An 18,468-nucleotide genomic window follows, 5' to 3' on the forward strand; every position below is an offset into this window, starting at 1 on the left:
GTAGCACGCGCGGTACATGGTATCTCTGAATTCAGTCAGATTCGTACCCGAATTATTTTACGAAATTACAAATGAAACTCGCGTCAGCAATGGAAACTATTTTATTTTTAGAAAATATAAATTTGAGATCGGACACTTCTTGTATCATTATTAATGGAATCCCAAGGCTAGATCTTTACATTTCTTCGTTAAAAAAGATGTTAACAAGTTATCGCCTGAGGTTGGCATGTTTTCCATCTATGTCACAGAGCTTACACTCGAAAATCTCCAGTTCCAAGATGATCTGCTGCCGGTGCTGGAGAAGCTACGCAGCCTTAGAGTGCTCTATTTGGCAGGAGGCTTCCAACAGCTACATGAGTTGATGTTTTACCACCTAACCAATCTAGAAGAATGGGAGATAAAGGCAGGTGCCATTCCCATGCTCAAGATAGTGAATCTAGCTTACTGTGAAAACCTGGGGTTGTCTCTTGGGCTTCAGTACCTGTCCAATCTCAAAGAACTCAAGGTATTTGAGTGCAGGGAATTAAGAAAGCACGCAGGTGAGATCTGCAACATCTGCAAACATGTTCCCTAGCTCCATTTATATCGATCGAGCTCTAGAGTGCTTTCCTTTTAATTTACATTGGAGGTTTCTTGTTATTTGTGTTAGTTTCCTTTCATACTGCTATCATTTTCTTTTCCTTTTAATTTATTTGTTGTTTAGTTTATTCTGGCATTGTGGTATATAATTCTAAAACATAAGATTTATGCCTCCATCAATTATTTCATTTCGTTACTGCGGTGCACATATTTTACTCCGGATATGTATTTCGAAGACAAAAGGGTATGTATTATTGTGGTAACTAGTAAGTGCGTTCATCTGCTTCTAACTGCCGAATTTTTTATTTTATTTTAATAAATATAAAATTTTAAATTATACTTGTGGGAAAAATATTAGAGAAAATCTGGAATTTGGAAGGCTTAATTGTAAATTCTACATAATAAACATTTTCAGTTGAAAGAAAAAGAAAAACAAAAATAAGGGCTGCTACATGGGTCTGATCCATTTTTCAGTATCAGAATTTCAAATTTTAGTTACTCTAAGTCTTGAAATTCGTTTTATATTTATATTCATTAAGGGTGGTTCTTGCATACATTCAGTTTTTATGATAATTATATTTAAAAAAACATTTTTAACTAAAAAAATTAAATTATATATATGTTGTCAATTAGTTAGACAGGATGTCTATCAAATTTGAGTCAATTTGGATTTTGATTAGTCATCCATTATAATGTCATTAAAAGTTCATTGTAAGAAAATTTCAACCTATTTGGTATATAAGACGAAATATCTTTTATATATCATAAAACTTAATTACAATTACTAACATGGCTCATCGAACTTTTAATTTTGTGGCAGACTGGTAGGTTATATTTGTAACCTATGGAGGGTAAATAAAATTAACTGAAATCAATTCGAATTTGCAAAGTTGAACTTGTAGCAAAAAGAAAGAGAAAAAAATAAAAAAAAACATTATTGTAGGATCCAAATAAAAAAGAGCACCGAAAAGATCCTATTAGAAAGGGACTAATCTGTTGCTCGAACACATATGCACGCACACACACAAATGCCAAAATTCATCACATTCTCCATTTTCAGCAATAAATCCAGTAAGATTTCATAGATGTAAGGTATGAATCTGAGATTAGAGCAATTGTGCTGCTCTGGTAGAGTTAGCACAGTTGCCATGTTCTCCCCAGGGGCGGAGCTACTGTTTATCAGGGGTAGGCAGCTGCCTACCCCTGAAAAAAAAAAAAAATTTGGACCAGGTTTTCTAATGGACCTGAAAAAATCTGCCACCCCTGAATTTAAATCTGCCTACCCCTGGCCCAATTTTTTCACAGCCCGTTAGGAGAAGAATGCTTCCTTCGCTCCACTTCGTTAGCGAATAGAACCAACCACGCTTCTTTGCTCCGCTGCAGCCTGCACGCACACGAGACGCGACTGCCTCCGCGGCTCCGCCTAACCCTAAACCATGCGACTGCCTCTCCGCTCCCCTCCGCTCTCCGCTCCGTGACCACTGACCACGCCTCTCTGACCTCCGCTTCTGACCTCAGGCTAACCTCCGCTCCTTGTGACCTTGCCCCTCTCTGCTGGTTAGAGTTCTTAATTGATATCTTCTTGAAATGGGTATTGGGGCTAGAATTGATTGATTTCTTAATTGATTGATTCCTTACTTGTTTGGGTGATTGGGTCAAATATATTGGATTCAGAAATTAAATTTTGTAAAATAAATTAGTTAAACATGCATTTTCAATTTAACCACTGTGAACTAAAAATTTTAGACCATTGCTTGAATAGATATTAATGACCATATCGTTGCACAGCAGACACATTATCTTTTTTTTCTTTTTTCTTTTTTATGTTTTGTTGTTTTTGTTGAAGGTTTTGTTTTGGAGTTTTGGGTAACATAACAGATTATTCTATGAGGGTTGGCAGTTGGCACCAAATTTATTGGATGTTATTTGTTGTATCTCACATCAAGATGTTAGTTCATTCAATGTATATGTGATATTGTGATGTGCCATTTAGTTTGAAAGCATATTCTTGAAGGATAAGAGTTTTTGTTCTTGTGGAAGTTGCCATTGCTATAATTATTGTTTTCTTTTTTCAACTTATATATTTCTTTCATAATTAAGGTTTGCCCTGTACATTTGCATTCTCGTCTCCTGGACTTCCTTAATGTTGCAGCTAAACAACTGGTATCTAATATATTATTCTTTTTAATTTATTTTGACAATTTTTCATTGGCATTTAGTTTGTGTTTTTCTAATACTTGCTTATTTTTTCACAGAATCCTACAGCTGTAAAGGGGGCTGTCTCAGTGGCAAACAATGCTTGTTGGGCAATTGGAGAAATAGCTATCAAGGTCTGTGCATATGTTTCTAATAAACCAATTCAGTTCAAACTAGTACTGTATAGGACCTAAACAGTACAGACATCTGATTTTGTAGAAAGTCTTTTGATTTGTGAGTTTATTTCTTTAAATTTGTCAATTAGAGAATGGAGAAATTCTATAAGAAAGAATCTAAAGTTCCAGTTGCTTCATCTTCACAAGGATCACAACAAATCGGGTCTAGCTCAGGCCCTAATCGTTCTAATGAAGTTGACGGATCACAACAAATCGGGTCTAGCTTCGTCCCTAATCGTTCTAATGAAGTTGAAGGATCACAACCTCCTTATGATCCCGCTAAAAGGAAACCCATATCTCATTATCCACCAAATGAGCAGGATTCTGTACGTAGATATTATCTAGGCAAAGGGTCATGTCAACCGAAAAATCACAATTTTCCTAAAAGAGACATAAGTGGTTGTTTGAGAAGGTTTAACAACTCCTGGTTTAATCAATACAAGAATTGGTTGGAATATAGCATTGATAAAGATGCGGCATTTTGTCTTTGCTGCTATTTATTTAGACCCGAAAATCTTGGATCAGGTGGAGGAACAAACTTCGTAGGAGATGGCTATAGAAATTGGAAATGTAAGAAAGGGTTTGATGATCACATTGGTGGTGTAAATAGTGGGCACAATCAGGCTCAAAGGAAGTGTGTGGATTTGATGAGTGAAAGACGGAGCATCAAAACTTGCATAGAGAGAGCAAGTGTTAGCGATCAAATGGATTATCGAGTACAGTTAAATGCCTCTGTGGTTGTTTCTCGATTTCTCGCAAAACAAGGTTTGGCATTCCGCGGCCATGACGAGTCTGAAAGCTCTAACAGTAAAGGTAATTTCCTTCATCTTTTGAGGTATACGGGAGAGCGTAACCCCCAAATTGCTAAAGTGATTCTAGAAAATGCTCCCAAAAACCGAAAGTTGACATCACCCGATACCCAAAAGGAAATAGTTAATTCTGCTGCAGAGGAGACGATATTGGAGATACTTGCAGAGCTTGACAATGAATTGTTTTCTGTCTTGATTGATGAGTCAAGAGATGTCTCAGTCAAAGAGCAAATGGCAGTTGTGATTCGGTTTGTAAACAAAAGTGGTTCTGTTGTCGAATGGTTTCTTGGTATCGTTCATGTTCCCGATACTGCAGCATTGTCTTTGAAGGTGGCACTCGAGGGGTTATTTGTTAAAAATGGTCTAACTTTTTCTAGGTTACGTGGTCAAGGTTACGATGGAGCTAGTAATATGAGCGGAGAATTCAATGGTCTCCAAAAATTGATCATGAAGGAGAACGAGTCCGCATACTACGTGCATTGTTGGGCTCATCAACTTCAGTTAACTCTCGTTCATGTTGCCAAGAATCATCACAAAATTGGCTTGTTTTTTCAAATGGTTTCTTGTGTTGTCAATGTTGCGAGTGCATCTTGTAAAAGACGTGATCAATTACGTGAGAAACAAAGAATTCGAATTGTGGAAGCTGTTTCAAATGAGGAGATAGAAACCGGAAGTGGTTTGAACCAAGAAATGGGTCTTGCACGTCCATCTAATACTCGATGGAGTTCTCATTTCAAGACATTAAATAGTGTGATTACACTATTTTCAGACACGATAGGTGTACTTGAAGAAATTGAAAAGGATGCGATTCTGAAAGAACAACGATGTGAGGCGACTGGTATTTTATTTAACATCCAATCTTTTGATTTTGCTTTCAATTGTCATCTCATGAGAACTTCATTACTCATTACGCATGATTTGTCGCAAACCTTGCAACGCAAAGATCAAGATATGGTGAATGCTATGCGTTTGGTGAAATTTGCTAAATCTCGCTTGCAAGATATGCGGGATGATGGTTGGAAATCATTATTCCAAGAAGTGTGTGCATTTTGTGTGAAACACGATTTAGACATTCCAAACATGGAGGATAAGTATGCCGGTAAGCCAAAGAGACAAGAAACAAACACAACTAATCTGCATTATTATCGGGTTGAACTGTTTTATACAGTTATTGATATGCAATTGCAGGAGCTTAATGACAGATTCACAAAAACTAATACCGAGCTACTTATTTGCATTTCATGTTTAGACCCGAGTAACTCTTTTTCATCCTTTAACAAAGATAGGTTGGTTCAATTAGCTCGATTCTATCCCCTTGATTTCAATCAATATGAACTTGCTGTCTTAGATGGTCAGTTGGAGAATTATCGCATGGATATGCAAAGTGATGATGATTTTTTAGAGTTAAAGGGCATAGTTGAACTTTCTCAAAAAATGGTGGAAAAGAGGAAGCACAATGTTTATCCATTAGTTTACAAATTATTGAAATTAGCATTGATATTGCCGGTGGCTACGGCTAGTGTTGAAAGGGTATTTTCGGCGATGAATTATGTGAAAAACCGAGTAAGGAATTCAATGGGAGATCGATTCTTGAATGATTGTTTAGTGACCTACATTGAGAAAGATTAGTTTGATGAGGTATGTGATGAACGGATTATGCAACGATGGCAAAATATGAAGGGTCGTAAAGGAGTGCTCCCTCCATTGGCTTGACTATGTAACATTAATATATTTCTTTTTTTTATATGTAAACGAATATTTGTTATAAACTTTTGACTTAGTTGAATCTTTTGATGTTCAATTATATATATTGACTTCTTGTTTATTTTGATTGGTATTGTAGTTTTTGTTATGTTGAAATTTTTTTTTTTGCAACTATATATATTCCGCCTACCCCTGGCAAAATTCCTGGCTACGCCACTGGTTCTCCCCATTGACATTTTCGACCAAGAACTCTTAAAAAATGTACATGTTTCCAGTGATCTAACACATATCGATCAGCTGCAACCAATAAATGTTGAACTATCAGTAATCTTCCAGATGTTCCGTGTTGCAAAATGAATCAGAACATATAAAATATAGGGTAATTTTAAAAACAGAGGTGCCTCAAAAGAATTCCATGAACTCACAAAGGGAGGGTTCTATTAATTCCTTTCGATCATTTCCAATGAACATAGGAGATAAATTAACTATCCTTAAAACCCACTCGTATTTTAAACGTCGGTGGAAGTTCCTGGAGCATCGAGTATTATCAAAATAGTTGACTTGCAGCAGAGGATGATGATATTTCAATATTTCTCTGCCTTAAAAGCAAATTAGATTCATTTGATTGTTTTGTGGACAGGAACAGTACAGGAAGCTGACCAACAGGGTAGAGACGCATGGCTGCCAGCAAACTTGGATGACATCCCTCTGCGCGAATGGAATCCCGCCGTTGCTGGTCAGATTATTGAGTTGGATAGTGATACAGATCCTATTGCTTAGTGATCCACCACTAGTCTTTTAGGTAGATGGGTGCCCTGCGTGGCCTTTTTGTGTATGCCATATGTGGCATGAGTATTTTCTATTTTAGTGATGCTTCTCTTGACTGAATTTGCTTTATTTTGTTGTTTTGTTTTGGTGGTCAACGTTGCTTAGTCTGTAACTTAACTTGGTTTCTATATGAAACGGGCTATATTGCCTTATTTCCAAAAAAAAAAAAAAAAAGCAAATTAGATTGTGTATAAGAGAATTATAGTTTTACTATCCTATCTCAAACTGGATGTGCTTCTCAATTAAGCAAAAAAAGAGATATTATAAAAGATGAATTGTACATTATACATTTGAATAAAAGGTGTCATGGTCATCAATTGCATACTTTTCACTGTTTGTTGTTTCTACTGCAGTCAAGGCATTGCATATGCGACTCCATTTTAAATACTGGTTTGTAACACGTACGCAAAATTATTTAAATTGTCTCCACTATTATCTAGGGGTGTCAATGGCACTTTTTTAGCTGTTTATCCGACCCGTTTCGTATTCAATAAGGCGGGTATGGGTAATTTTTTTTTTCGTTAGTTTATCGGGTATGAGTATGGGTAAGAATTTTTTTTCGTTAACCAAATAAATAAGAATAATAGTAATAACTATTTTGTACCTATTACCTTATAAGGTAATTATAAAATCTAAATATATATATTCAATTTAATTTTCAACCCACCTAAATATATATGTTCAATTCAATTTTATAAAAAACAATTTAGTTGTAATTGATTGCATTTTTTTTTAAAAAAAAATGCAATTACATATATGTGAAATTAATGAGTTTTTGATGTTTAATTTGTAAAATATAATAAAACTAATTATTATTAGTAATATCCGTTATTACCCATTACCGTTTCGTTACCCTATAATATTAACGGGTAAGGGTAGGGTAGGGTAAAGTCAATTTTTAATGGATATGGATAGAGTTAATTTTAATGGATATGGGTATGAAAATGCCTCCACCTGACCTGTACCGTACCCATTGACACCCCTACTAGTATCTAGAGTTGGACTTCTAAATCAATTAGGGTCAGATATAGAGCCGATCCTAATTATCAATCATCTTTTTTTTTTTTTTAAACTTGGTAATAGCTACCAAGGTTCGTGAGGGAGAATCGAACTCTCGACCTTTGGGTATAACAACTCTAGGACATTTTCCTAACCAATTGTGCTACCTCCCCTTTCTCTCCTAATTCTCAATCATCACTGTCGGGTTTTTAGTAATATCCGATCCTAATTTTTTTTTTTTTTGCAAAAATATCTTAAGAATCAGGGTTGCTAACTAGGAGTAGAACTAGGGTGTTCTTAAGCTCACCAAAGTGTTTGGTGAGCTTAACTCCAAAACTCATCAAATCGGTTTTAAATGACGAATTCAAACCGTTGAAATCCGTCTACCTTACGAGTGATGCGTCTACATGTGAAAATTTTAAACATTCAAATTAATTTAGTATAAAGTCAAGTGGTCAAAAAACATTCAAAAAATGAATGCACTAAAATTAATTTATTAACCTTCTAATTTTGACCAATTGACTTTATACTAAATTAATTCGAATGTTTAAAATTTTCACATGTAGACGCATCACTCGTAAGGTAGACGGGTTCTAACGGTTCGGATTCGTCATTTAAAATTGATTTGATGGGTTTTAGAGTTAAGCTCACCAAACACTTTGATGAGCTTAAGAACACCCTAGTTCTACTCACTAACTAGCACTATGACAGAATTTATTGATTGTAGAAGATTCAAAACTAAGTTTGTACACGGTTTTATAACTGTGTTCAACGTATACAAAATGTCAGTAAATTGTACATGGTTATAGAACTTTGTACATTTTTATAAAAACAATGTTGATATTTTTTTTGCAAAACATTTTTTTAAAACTTACATAGAAGCGAAGTCATGAAGAATTATCGAACTCTCAAGCTTTAGGTAATCAATAGTCTTCAAACTTTTCTTCTAGCCAACTGAGCTACCTCCCCTTTTATTTTTTTTTGCAAAACATTCATAGTTTTTTATTGAGTTAATTTCCTATGTATCTTTCAAAATATCTCCAATTTCTTATTTATTCCTCAAGTCTTAAATTTATTTTATTTATCCCTTAACTCTTGCAATAGTTTCTTATTTACCCATCACTTAGCAAATTCTAAATTATCTCTTGTTAAATTGTAAAAAAATCTTAATTAAACTTAAAATTAAAAAAAGTAAAGACTAAATTGCCCTTTTTCGTTTCTTTCTTTTCTAGTGACATCAATGTCAAAACTAGATTTGGGTATAGATCGACTGACATCAATGTCAGAGCCTGACGCTATTATTATATATACTAGTCAAGTCTTCTGGGTTTGGGTTTTGGAATATCATAGAATTAAAAAAAAAATCTTAATTGATTTCTTTGTCACTTCCTATTGAGATTCAGTCTACATAAATAGTTATCAAATTTTTGTTATGATGCATGAGGTAGCGGATCAGAACTTAATGAGAATTATCAGTTTGTACAAAGCAACCTAAATGTTACAAAAAAAGAAAAGAAAGAGATAAATGTTTGCACAGCATTTAACGCTGATCATATTTCGTCAATACGAAAAATAGAAAATTAAGGCATCTTTATTTACAAATACATCTCACCAGCCATTAAAGATGGTCTCTTAATCAATACACGAGACTGACAAGACATGGAAACCGGCCGTTAAACATTGAATTGTAAACAGAGTCCATTTAATTTTGAATATTTAAAAAAAAATGGAATGAGTTACAAAAAATACAATTCATTAAACCCACCTTAATTTCAATTAAATACACTAATAAATAAAAATAAATTTCCAAAAGCAAACGCATTTCATTCATTCAACCCCACCGCCATAAATTAAACATATATAAAAGAGCAAAATAAAGACCAAGAAATGGCAAAAACCTATTAATTAGTTATATATACACCTCACACAAATACACTGCCATCTATAGAAATGGCTAAAGCTGTATGCATCGTTATCCTTCTCCTAGTTTCTTTCACATTGCTCTCTCCAGCAATAGCCTCCCGTCACCACCGTCGTCTCTCAACAGGGAAGGCTGGAGCAGAGAGTCCTGTCCCCGATGATCTCGAGTCATGCGATGTTCGATGCAAACTCATTCCTGCAAGTGCCGAGTCGAAAGAGACGCTCGATCTCGGCCATGGTCCTGTTGAGTTCTTCTGTGATTGCTATTGAGCTGTATTTATTTTAATTGAATGAATAATATATAATATCACTATGATTTGAGGAAATAAAATTTCTTTTATATTAGACGTGCTTAAAATCCAACACAGAGATAATATGTCAACTCAAAGCAAACAACAACTTAAAATCCAACAATTTTTCATACAACTACTTGGTACATAAGCACCAATAAACTCATGTTATGTAACTCGAGTTATAAATGAGCGAGTTAGGCTATGCTCAAACTCAGTTCATTTATTAAACAAGTCAGCCAACTCGAGTTAAAACTGATTAGAGTTGTAAATAAGCGAGTTAAAACGAGCCATTAACAAGCGAGTTCGAGCAATTTTGTACCGCCCTACTCAGCAGCAGGAGTATATGAGATAAGTACTCCTACGTACAAAACATTGTTATAAATCTCAGTTGCTTCTTGTTATTTCTTTTATTTTGGTGTTGTACAATTTTGGAGAACACCGCCCTTGGCACGACAATGACATGTTGATATAACTTGTAATCTATATTCTGTCATTTGTCATATAAATGGTCTACCTTGTAAAACATTAACTAAAAAAATAAAGAGTAAGGCTTGGGTGTTATGGATAGCATAGAGGGCTACGGTGCTACAGCTCAATACTCGAGTTTTCAAAATTCTAACGGTCGATCCGAACCGTTCATCTTATTCTCCATATTAATATGTATTTGGAGACCAAATTTTACATTTTTTGAAAATTTTTTACTATTTTTTTAGCTAGGTAGAAAATCACTTGATCTAAAAAATTCTGCACCATTCAGATATTTGATTTTCTACCTAGCTAAAAAAATAATAAAAAATTTCCAAAAAATATAAAATTTGATCTCCAAACACATTAATATGGAGAATAAGATGAATGGTCTGGATCGACCGTTAGGATTTTGAAAACTCAAATATTAAGCCGTAGCACCATAGCCCTCTATGCTATCCATAGCACCCAAGCCTTACTCAAAAATAAATATAATTACAATTAATATATTTCACTGAGAAGGCTGTGCCCATATCAATTTGTCCAATAGCATAATTTAAATTTTTCAAGTTTTTTCACAAGACATTATAAAAAAAAAAGATGCAGCGTTTAGGCCTTCTTGCTGTTATATTTCATTTTTCATACCAGCTATAGGAAATAATTACAGCTCTCTTGAATGAGACAATCAGCAAGTCAGAATGTGTTTGCTCCACTTAATAGGATCAGAATACGCAACTTTTACTCATTTGAAAACATCTTTGCATCTACAAAATAACAGAGCATTCTGTGCAAACACTCCAAACAGCACCAATATTTGCCCAAATGCAGTCAAAAAACAACAAGTCAATCGTTTGAAGAATTTCTTAAATTACGACAAGACTTGAAAATTTTGAAATTTTAATTGTTTACTGCGGCTAGTGGGATTAGCCAATTGCATCCAGGTGTTTAATTTAGAAAACACAAGAAAATGATCTACAAAACAGTGAAGTGTAATTTACAGCCAACAACGGAAGAAAAATTTAACTCCAAATTTTCTAACTCTACTAATAACCGCATAGAGCAGTTTAAAGCACAAAATTTCACCCAAAATAGCATATGCCAAACCAATTCCACCATTTTCCCCTCAATTTCGTAGAGAATAAAGAACTGACATTTGATACTGACAACATAATTCAGAGCCAAACGGTAAAGGGGCCAACAATATACAAAGGAAGAACTATGTTGAGGCCAAAACAAGCAAAAAACTATCAGACCATTAATTCATAAAGGTTTGCACTTTCCGACAAGAGTTCAGGAAAACCCCACATAGCACTCACCTAGGAGGCAGCTAATCTCCTACAAAGTTGCAACTGCAAGAGAAAAGATAACCAATTAAAAACCAAGGTTAGAAACATATTATCCTCACAGAGTGAGCCTATGGTACTATGCATAGCGCATATCGGTCCATACTATGGAGCAATATCTCTATTTAAAAATTCCAACCAATCAATCTGAACCATTCAACATGATCTCCATATGAGAGTGTATCGGGGTGTTCGGTTTATTTGGTTAATAACCAAACCAGAAAAGTAGTGTCAGACGGCTGCATCGGCACAATCAGAGAGAGAACCGGTGCACCTTGGTCCTCATCAAGCACATCCATGCTCCAGTTCAACCTTGTGAGTGTAAATTTGTTGTGGCTTAACCGCTTAAGCACAATCCTTCGCTTCTCTGTTTCTCTCTCAATATCCTCTTTTCGTTTTGAACTAATAGAAAGAGGGACTGGATGATTTGGTTTAATTAACTGACACAAGAACTGAAATCTTCTCTTTTGTGTGCATGTAATTTTTTGGCAATATTGTTTGATGAGGTGCAAATGAAGATGAGAATTTTGCAAAATTTGTTTGAATTTACAAAAAGGGATGATAACTTGGTCTAATTGGGAAGCTCTCTGATGCTCTCTGTTTTTTTTCTTTTTAAAGGGATGATGATGCTTCATTTATTGAGTTTGCTCTATCCTTTTAGGTCCAAATTTAAGGAAGTGCCTTTCTTTGCTCAAAGTTGCGGATTTTGATTATAAAGGAATTACTGTTATTTGATTAATGGATTTATTTCTACAACAAAGTGTGGTTTCTGTCTCTATTGTATTTGGGTATTAGATATTATTAGATATCTTTTGTGCGTCTCCTATGAACATGCTGTTTCAACATCCAGGATTTGGATAATTTTAAAAAGTAGGCAAAAGAAACTTGAAAATATGAAAAATATGAGCTGCCTGTTTCAACATACCTTTTGTACTTCGGTTTGCTTGGTTGAACCGAATAAACCGAAATTTACTTTGGCTCGGTTTTAATAGGTTTGTAAGTTTATTCAGTCAGTTCGATTCTATTTTTGAGAACCAAATAAAACTTTGGTTGGACTATTTTATTTCGGTTTTAACCGAACCGAACTGATGAACACCCCCTAAAAGTGCACTTGTAGATCAAATTTTACATTTTTTTATAATATCTTTACTATTTTTTTAGATAGATAGAAAATCACATGATATAAAGATATTTGACCATTCAAAAGTAGTGATTCTCAACCTATGTAAAAAGGATACTAAAAAAATGCTAAAAAATGCAAAATTAGTCTGCAGGTAACTTTTCATATGCATGAACAGTTCAGATTGACTATTTTGAATTTGTAAATGAAAATATTCATCCGTAGTACGGACCAATCTGCGCTATGCATAGTTACCATAGCCTCACTCTATCCTAACATATGTTATTTACCGTAAAAATGTAAGAGATGACATACTTTGCCAGCTTCATTCCATTCCAGCTAATTTGCATCTTAGCTCCAAATTTCGATTTTCCTGCAGCAATCAAAGTTAGATCTTTTGTAAGAAAAAAAAAAGTGTCATGCACTATTTTCATATAAACCAGGGTTGACTCCATTAATCTCCCATTGTTGATCCCGATATGGTACCAGCATATGACAGATGGTACCAGTCATAGTCCAAGGGTAACCCTTTTCTTCTCTCATTTAATTTGAAAAACTTTAGTCTTGTTTACTTGGAATTTCCCTATGGAGCTGGTACATGAACCCTTTATGTGCCTTTAGTACAGATCACCTAAAGCTGGGTACATATAAGTTGGGAGGGATAGTATAATCCCATGGATAAAAATATTTGAGATTATGCTAAACCACAAAAAAGGGAAAAATAGATAATATTTATTAAGAAACAATTGAATTTCTATTACACCATTGAAAACAAAAATGAGAAGGAGAGCCTTCTAATTATGGAGAACATAATTGCTCAATTCTACCTTGTATGTGGGTAAAGATTTTAACAGAGCAATTTTGGCTTCATGCAGCCCTCGGACTATAGAATCAAATCAGCACTGCATATGGTTCGCTTGCTGCATGAACCCAAAACTGCTCTGTTAAAATCTTTACCCCTTGCATGCAGCACACGAGGAGGGACAGTTTAGGCATTATTGTATAAACCCAGAAAAACTGTGGTGTTGATCATAAGGTTGATATTTCTAGTACTTTAAAATGGAGCAGACAATATTTGTAATGTCTAACAAGCATGCACAACAATTGCCCAAGAAGTTGTATCAATCAATAAAACAAACCACTCACTTGCTCAAAAACCACAGAAGAGGTCTTTTCGACCTGACTCGTCAGACTTTCAAGCTTACGTAACATACTCCCATACAACTCCTCAATCTCATGCGTATATGCATCAGCGGGCCCACCAACCAGCTTCTCTAACCTTTCTACAGCAAAACCCTCTGTTGATACATCGAGTACTTTCTGCTCTCGCGCCTTTTCTTTCAGGGTCACCAAACTATCCTCTTTCTTGCTCTTCTTCTTCTCTCCTTCACTACTGCAAATTTACATTATTGCCATTTTACTCCTTTTAGTAAAATACATACTTGGTACAGAACTGTCATATGCTGAAAACACAAGCTAAATTTGAGTGTTAAATACATACTAATTGAATTTCATAAGTATACTTTGAGTGTGCATTTCTTTTATATATAAGCAAGTTTAGTTATTTCTGGAACTGTGAAACTAATAACAAGACCAATATTACATTGCTTACCAAAATTTCATAATAGACAAAATACTACCCAGATTGTTTAGATGTAATATGCAACAGGTTGAAACAATTTAATAACTTGATGAGCTTTAGGAGCTTGCACATAAAAAGCTATTGTACCGAATACATGTAACATGACCTAAATAAATTAAGAAAATAAAACTAATTATGCAATTTGTAAACCAAATGCATGATTCAATGCACAACAGGTACTAACCAGATCACCATAGCATTAGCATCATCAACCCCTCTTATGACACATGGCACGGAAGGAAGAGCTGACAAGTTAGCAGAGAAAGAGTCATACTGACCTCCACTGGAGCTGGGCCCCACATTCAAAACACGCAGAGACACCGGCTCAAGCACTGGATTTACACCGGGACTAAGCAAAAATGCCCGGTAGTCATAGGTGTGAACTGCTCGGTTAGGTGAGAGAGACGAAGAGAGAAGGAGAAACACACAGGGAGTGTTGCTACCTAGGGTTTTGGCGAGAGAAACCGACACAGCGAACTCTCTCATAGAGGGACGAAGGGATGAGCTACGGCGGAAGGAGAACCAGCCGACTGGGGAAGAATTAGGGAAATGGGATTGTACAAGGGAGGCATCAACATGACCAAGAGAGGAGAAAAAAGAGAGAGGAGAGTTGAAGGAGACGAGGTGGGTAATGAAGAGGGAGGAGGAAGAGGAGGGGGTGGGGACGGATGGGGACGGATCGAAGTCGGAGAGAGGAGGAGAAGGGGAAGAGGGGAGGGAGAGGTGGCCGCCGAGGAGACCGGAGGAGTCGGAGGGAGATGTTGAGGCGAGGTGGAGGAGAGAAGAGAGAGCAATTCCGGAGATGGAAAGGTCGGAGGGAGGAGGCGGCGTCGCCATTGAAGGGGTAAGAAGAAAGATTGGAACTTTTCACGGGATTTGATGGGAAGAAACAAAGAAGCAAAGCAAACCTTGGTTTGATCGAAAGTCGAGGGGCAACTGATCAGTCCCGATCCTCTGAGGCAGCTCAAATTTTGAGGTTGTATAAAGACCGTCCGATCATAATTCGGCCGATCCGGTCCGATGTCGAATTCAAGGATCTTCTTTAATATTCGTGCTATGCAGATCAGACAGTGAGGATCTCAACTCAAAATTTGATTTACCTCAGGTGATATTAATTCTAACTTGGCAACTGGCAAGTGACTGGAAAATTGTTGTTTAAACCATATTCTTTGTGATATTACCTTGAATCAGCAAGCACACTCCAGGCTTTTTAAGGTGGGGGAATTTCACATATACCCCTCAAAAATATCAAAATTATATATTACCCCTCTAAACTTTCAAAACCCACAAATTTGTCCATTTTATTTCTTTCATATTAAAACTCATTTTATATTTATAAAATACACATTTTATCATTTATTAGAAACTTGTTTTAAAAAAATGTCACTCTTATAAGATACTCATTATATTCTTTACCCTTTATAAAATATCCATTTTACTCTTGAAAACCAGATACCTGTTTTACACTTTACCCTTTATAACATACTCATTTTGCTCTAAAAAACGATCAAATATAAGACAGACATTTCTTAAACAAACTACATTTTCTATGCATTTAATAAAAGATAAAATGGATATTTTATAAATTTAAATGAGCTTTAATATAAGAGATAATAAAATGGGTAAATTTATGAGTTTTAAAATTTTAGAGGAAAAGTAAGTAATTTTAAAGCTTAGAGAAGAAAATACGTAATTTTAAAGCTTTTGAGCGGTATATATAAATTTTCTCTCTTGAGGTAAAAGGTTGATGGCTACAATAAACTTTTATTGAATTAAGGATGAAGAATTTTATGGCTCATATTATATGAGAGAAAATATTAGTTATTTACAATTTAGTATTTGTATGTCTTTAAATAAGATTCAGATGAAGATCCGAATTTTTTTATGGAGCTTTAACATGCCAGATAACAATTGTTAATTTGTCTATAAATTATTGTATGATTAAGAACTCATGCACGAAAGAGGGGAAAAAAAAAGAGTTTGATGAAGAGGATAACAAGGATGATATTGCAATTTTCACTTTTAATTAATTACAGATAGAAATGGAAAATGATTTCATAATAATAAAGTAGAGAGGAGGGTTCAAATGGCTCATGTCTTTCATATCTCATCATGTATCCTATCTTATATATCTTGCAGTGTTCTAAATAGCGCGCTATAGCGCGGCTATAGCATTTTTAGACCCTAAACGCGCTATTTGAGCTATGAATGCTATAGCGGTAATAGCGGTCCGCTATAGCGCATAACGTGTAGCGCAAATAGCGCGCGCTATGCAATATGAGTTGTTTTTTTCTTTTTCTTTTCAATTTATATGGGCTTTAAATAAATGCTTAGATTGGATTTTAACCGTGATTTTTTTTTTGCAATTGACGTACTAAGCTTTATATTAAACTATTAATTATTAAATGAGAGATCCATCAAACAAAACCAAATAAGGAAGCTACAACGCGCTACGCAACATGAGTTTTTTTTTCTTTTCAATTTATATGGGCTTTAAATAAAGGTTCAGATTGAATTTTAACCGTGATTTTTTTTTTGCAATTGACATACTAAGCTTTATATTAAACTATTCATTATTAGATGAGATATCCATCAAACAAAATCAAATAAGGAAGCTACAGTGCGCTATGCAACATGAGCTGTTTTTTCTTTTATTTTCAATTTATATGGGTTTTAAATAAAGGCTCAGATTAAATATATTAAGATATTTCTTGAAGTAACAAAATGATACTTACTATATTTTGAATAGATTAAGATAGTTAATTATGCGACGATGTCTAGGTTATTTTGAAATTTAAATAGAAAAAAAGATATATTATGTCATAATGCTGAATATATTTTGAATAGAAAAAGATCGATAGTTTATGATATTAGTATTACTATGGATATTTTGAGTCGCAATTTGGACTTTATATTGGTTCAATATGAATATTATAATTTTTTAATCAATTTGATGTTATTTATTGTTCTATGAGACTTACATAATGTTGATATTTAGTACAAATATATGATATAATTTTTATAAAAATAAAAAAATACTATGTAGCATAGCTTTCGCTATAGCGACGCTATTAGTTATAGTTTTTTTTGTAGGCTTCCTGCTATGACGTGATAAACGCTATTTAGAACCTTGATATCTTTTTTTAAAATCTAAAGAGCTGATTGAAACTACTCAACATGATCTCCATATTAAAAATGAGATTGGAGACCAAATTCTATATTAAAAAAAACATTTCGATACTCGAATCACGAACTAAATTATTTTTTAGCAGCCCTAGTTATACCGGTAGTTTATACATTATTTTTTTCTTGCGGGACAAAATTCACATGGCTTCCTTTTACCGGTATGAAATAAGTGTTTTTAAGTTGAAAAATTGTTCATGAAAAAATACATCACAACAAATAATCATAAAAAGAGGATTAAGTACAAAAACTGAAATATGCAGTAAAAACAAGTAATCGTACCTCGAGTGCTCACTCGATCAAACCCTCAATCGGACCATCTAATGAAGTGAGAATCCGAAAGGTAGAGAAGGCGGAGGAGAGACGGCCGAAGAGAGAGGAGAGACAGCCGTTTAGGCTGGAGAGAGGAGTGACGGACGGAGAGACAGCTAGTCGCCGAGAGCGTCGGCTAGGTTTTAGAGCGAGAGAGAAAGTGAGTTAGGAAGAGGCGGAGAGAGAACTAGATTATTGAGATTTGAGAGCGAGAGAGCGTCGGCTAAGTTAAATTATGACTCTCTATCTTGGGTTTTAATTTCATCAGGTAAATGAACGGCCAATGTTATTATGAGATTCGAACCATAAAAGTTCGCGAACCAGGCTAAGTTTGAGTTTGGTTTGAATTAATTTTGAACCGAACCTGATTCGGTTCGTTTCAATTCGAACCCATTTCGAATTGAATTAAACTCGAATCAAACCCGAATCAAACCTGGATCGAATCACGAACTACGAATTTTTTTCCAATCCTACAACTCTATTATTTTTAATGAAATGGTAACCTAAAAAAAGCGATAATAAGGTATCAATAATTATTTGAAGAGATAATCAATATTTGATCCAGTAGTTAAAAGTAATGTTTTTCATGTGAGAATCACATGTTTCAAATTTCAATGAGAACTCATGTGGATATTAATAGTTGAATGACTTGACTCCTAATCTCTTAATAAAAATAATAATTAGAAAAACATATGAGGGTCACAATATTTCAATTAAATTTGATACTAATAGATTAAAAATATGTATTTGTAATCGGGATGTGATAACAGCCCCCATACTCAATCCCTTGTCATATTATCTCAACTAGCAACTTTTAACCGGGATCACCTTTTAGAAGATCGCTAGCATTTACACATGACGCTAGTTGGCATGTACAAGTCGTTATACCTAACATATCA

The 18,468-nt window shown here is 34.7% G+C and overlaps 2 protein-coding genes across 5 annotated transcripts; one reads left to right on the plus strand and one right to left on the minus strand.

Annotated features, from left to right (window-relative positions):
- Positions 1-1,964: 1,964 nt before the first annotated feature.
- LOC144574937 (uncharacterized) lies at positions 1,965-5,585 on the plus strand. The gene is made up of 5 exons (XM_078325041.1): positions 1,965-2,136; positions 2,680-2,742; positions 2,835-2,909; positions 3,041-4,598; positions 5,109-5,585. Exons 4-5 carry the CDS (start codon positions 3,044-3,046, stop codon positions 5,387-5,389), a joined length of 1,836 nt encoding a protein of 611 aa, XP_078181167.1. The 5' UTR covers positions 1,965-2,136; positions 2,680-2,742; positions 2,835-2,909; positions 3,041-3,043; the 3' UTR covers positions 5,390-5,585.
- Positions 5,586-10,987: 5,402 nt separating this feature from the next.
- LOC144574956 (BRISC complex subunit Abro1-like protein) lies at positions 10,988-15,003 on the minus strand. Of its 4 annotated transcripts, none has more exons than XM_078325064.1 (4): positions 14,259-15,003; positions 13,579-13,822; positions 12,748-12,805; positions 10,988-11,318 (listed from the first exon to the last, which is right to left on the minus strand). In XM_078325064.1, exons 1-3 carry the CDS (start codon positions 14,909-14,911, stop codon positions 12,758-12,760), a joined length of 945 nt encoding a protein of 314 aa, XP_078181190.1. In that variant the 5' UTR covers positions 14,912-15,003; the 3' UTR covers positions 10,988-11,318; positions 12,748-12,757. The 4 variants fall into 4 exon arrangements, with proteins under 4 accessions (XP_078181190.1, XP_078181187.1, XP_078181188.1 ...); XM_078325061.1 differs by having other exon boundaries at positions 13,579-13,825; positions 14,259-14,996; XM_078325062.1 differs by having other exon boundaries at positions 12,723-12,805; positions 13,579-13,825; positions 14,259-14,996.
- Positions 15,004-18,468: the final 3,465 nt, after the last annotated feature.

Source organism: Carex rostrata, chromosome 23 (assembly GCF_964058835.1).
Source record: "Carex rostrata chromosome 23, lpCarRost1.2, whole genome shotgun sequence".
Taxonomy (NCBI): Eukaryota; Viridiplantae; Streptophyta; class Magnoliopsida; order Poales; family Cyperaceae; genus Carex; species Carex rostrata.

Excerpts from the sequence above, each read along its gene's own strand:
- LOC144574937 (XM_078325041.1), top strand. The coding sequence starts at position 3,044 with ATGGAGAAATTCTATAAGAAAGAATCTAAAGTTCCAGTTGCTTCATCT. Across the intron at positions 4,599-5,108 it reads ACAACGATGTGAGGCGACTG|ATGGTCAGTTGGAGAATTAT; the intron begins GTATTTTATTTA and ends TTGCTGTCTTAG.
- LOC144574956 (XM_078325061.1), bottom strand. The coding sequence starts at position 14,911 with ATGGCGACGCCGCCTCCTCCCTCCGACCTTTCCATCTCCGGAATTGCT. Across the intron at positions 13,826-14,258 it reads GCTAATGCTATGGTGATCTG|TAGTGAAGGAGAGAAGAAGA; the intron begins GTTAGTACCTGT and ends GTAAATTTGCAG. Across the intron at positions 12,806-13,578 it reads CTTCTGTGGTTTTTGAGCAA|GAAAATCGAAATTTGGAGCT; the intron begins GTGAGTGGTTTG and ends TGATTGCTGCAG.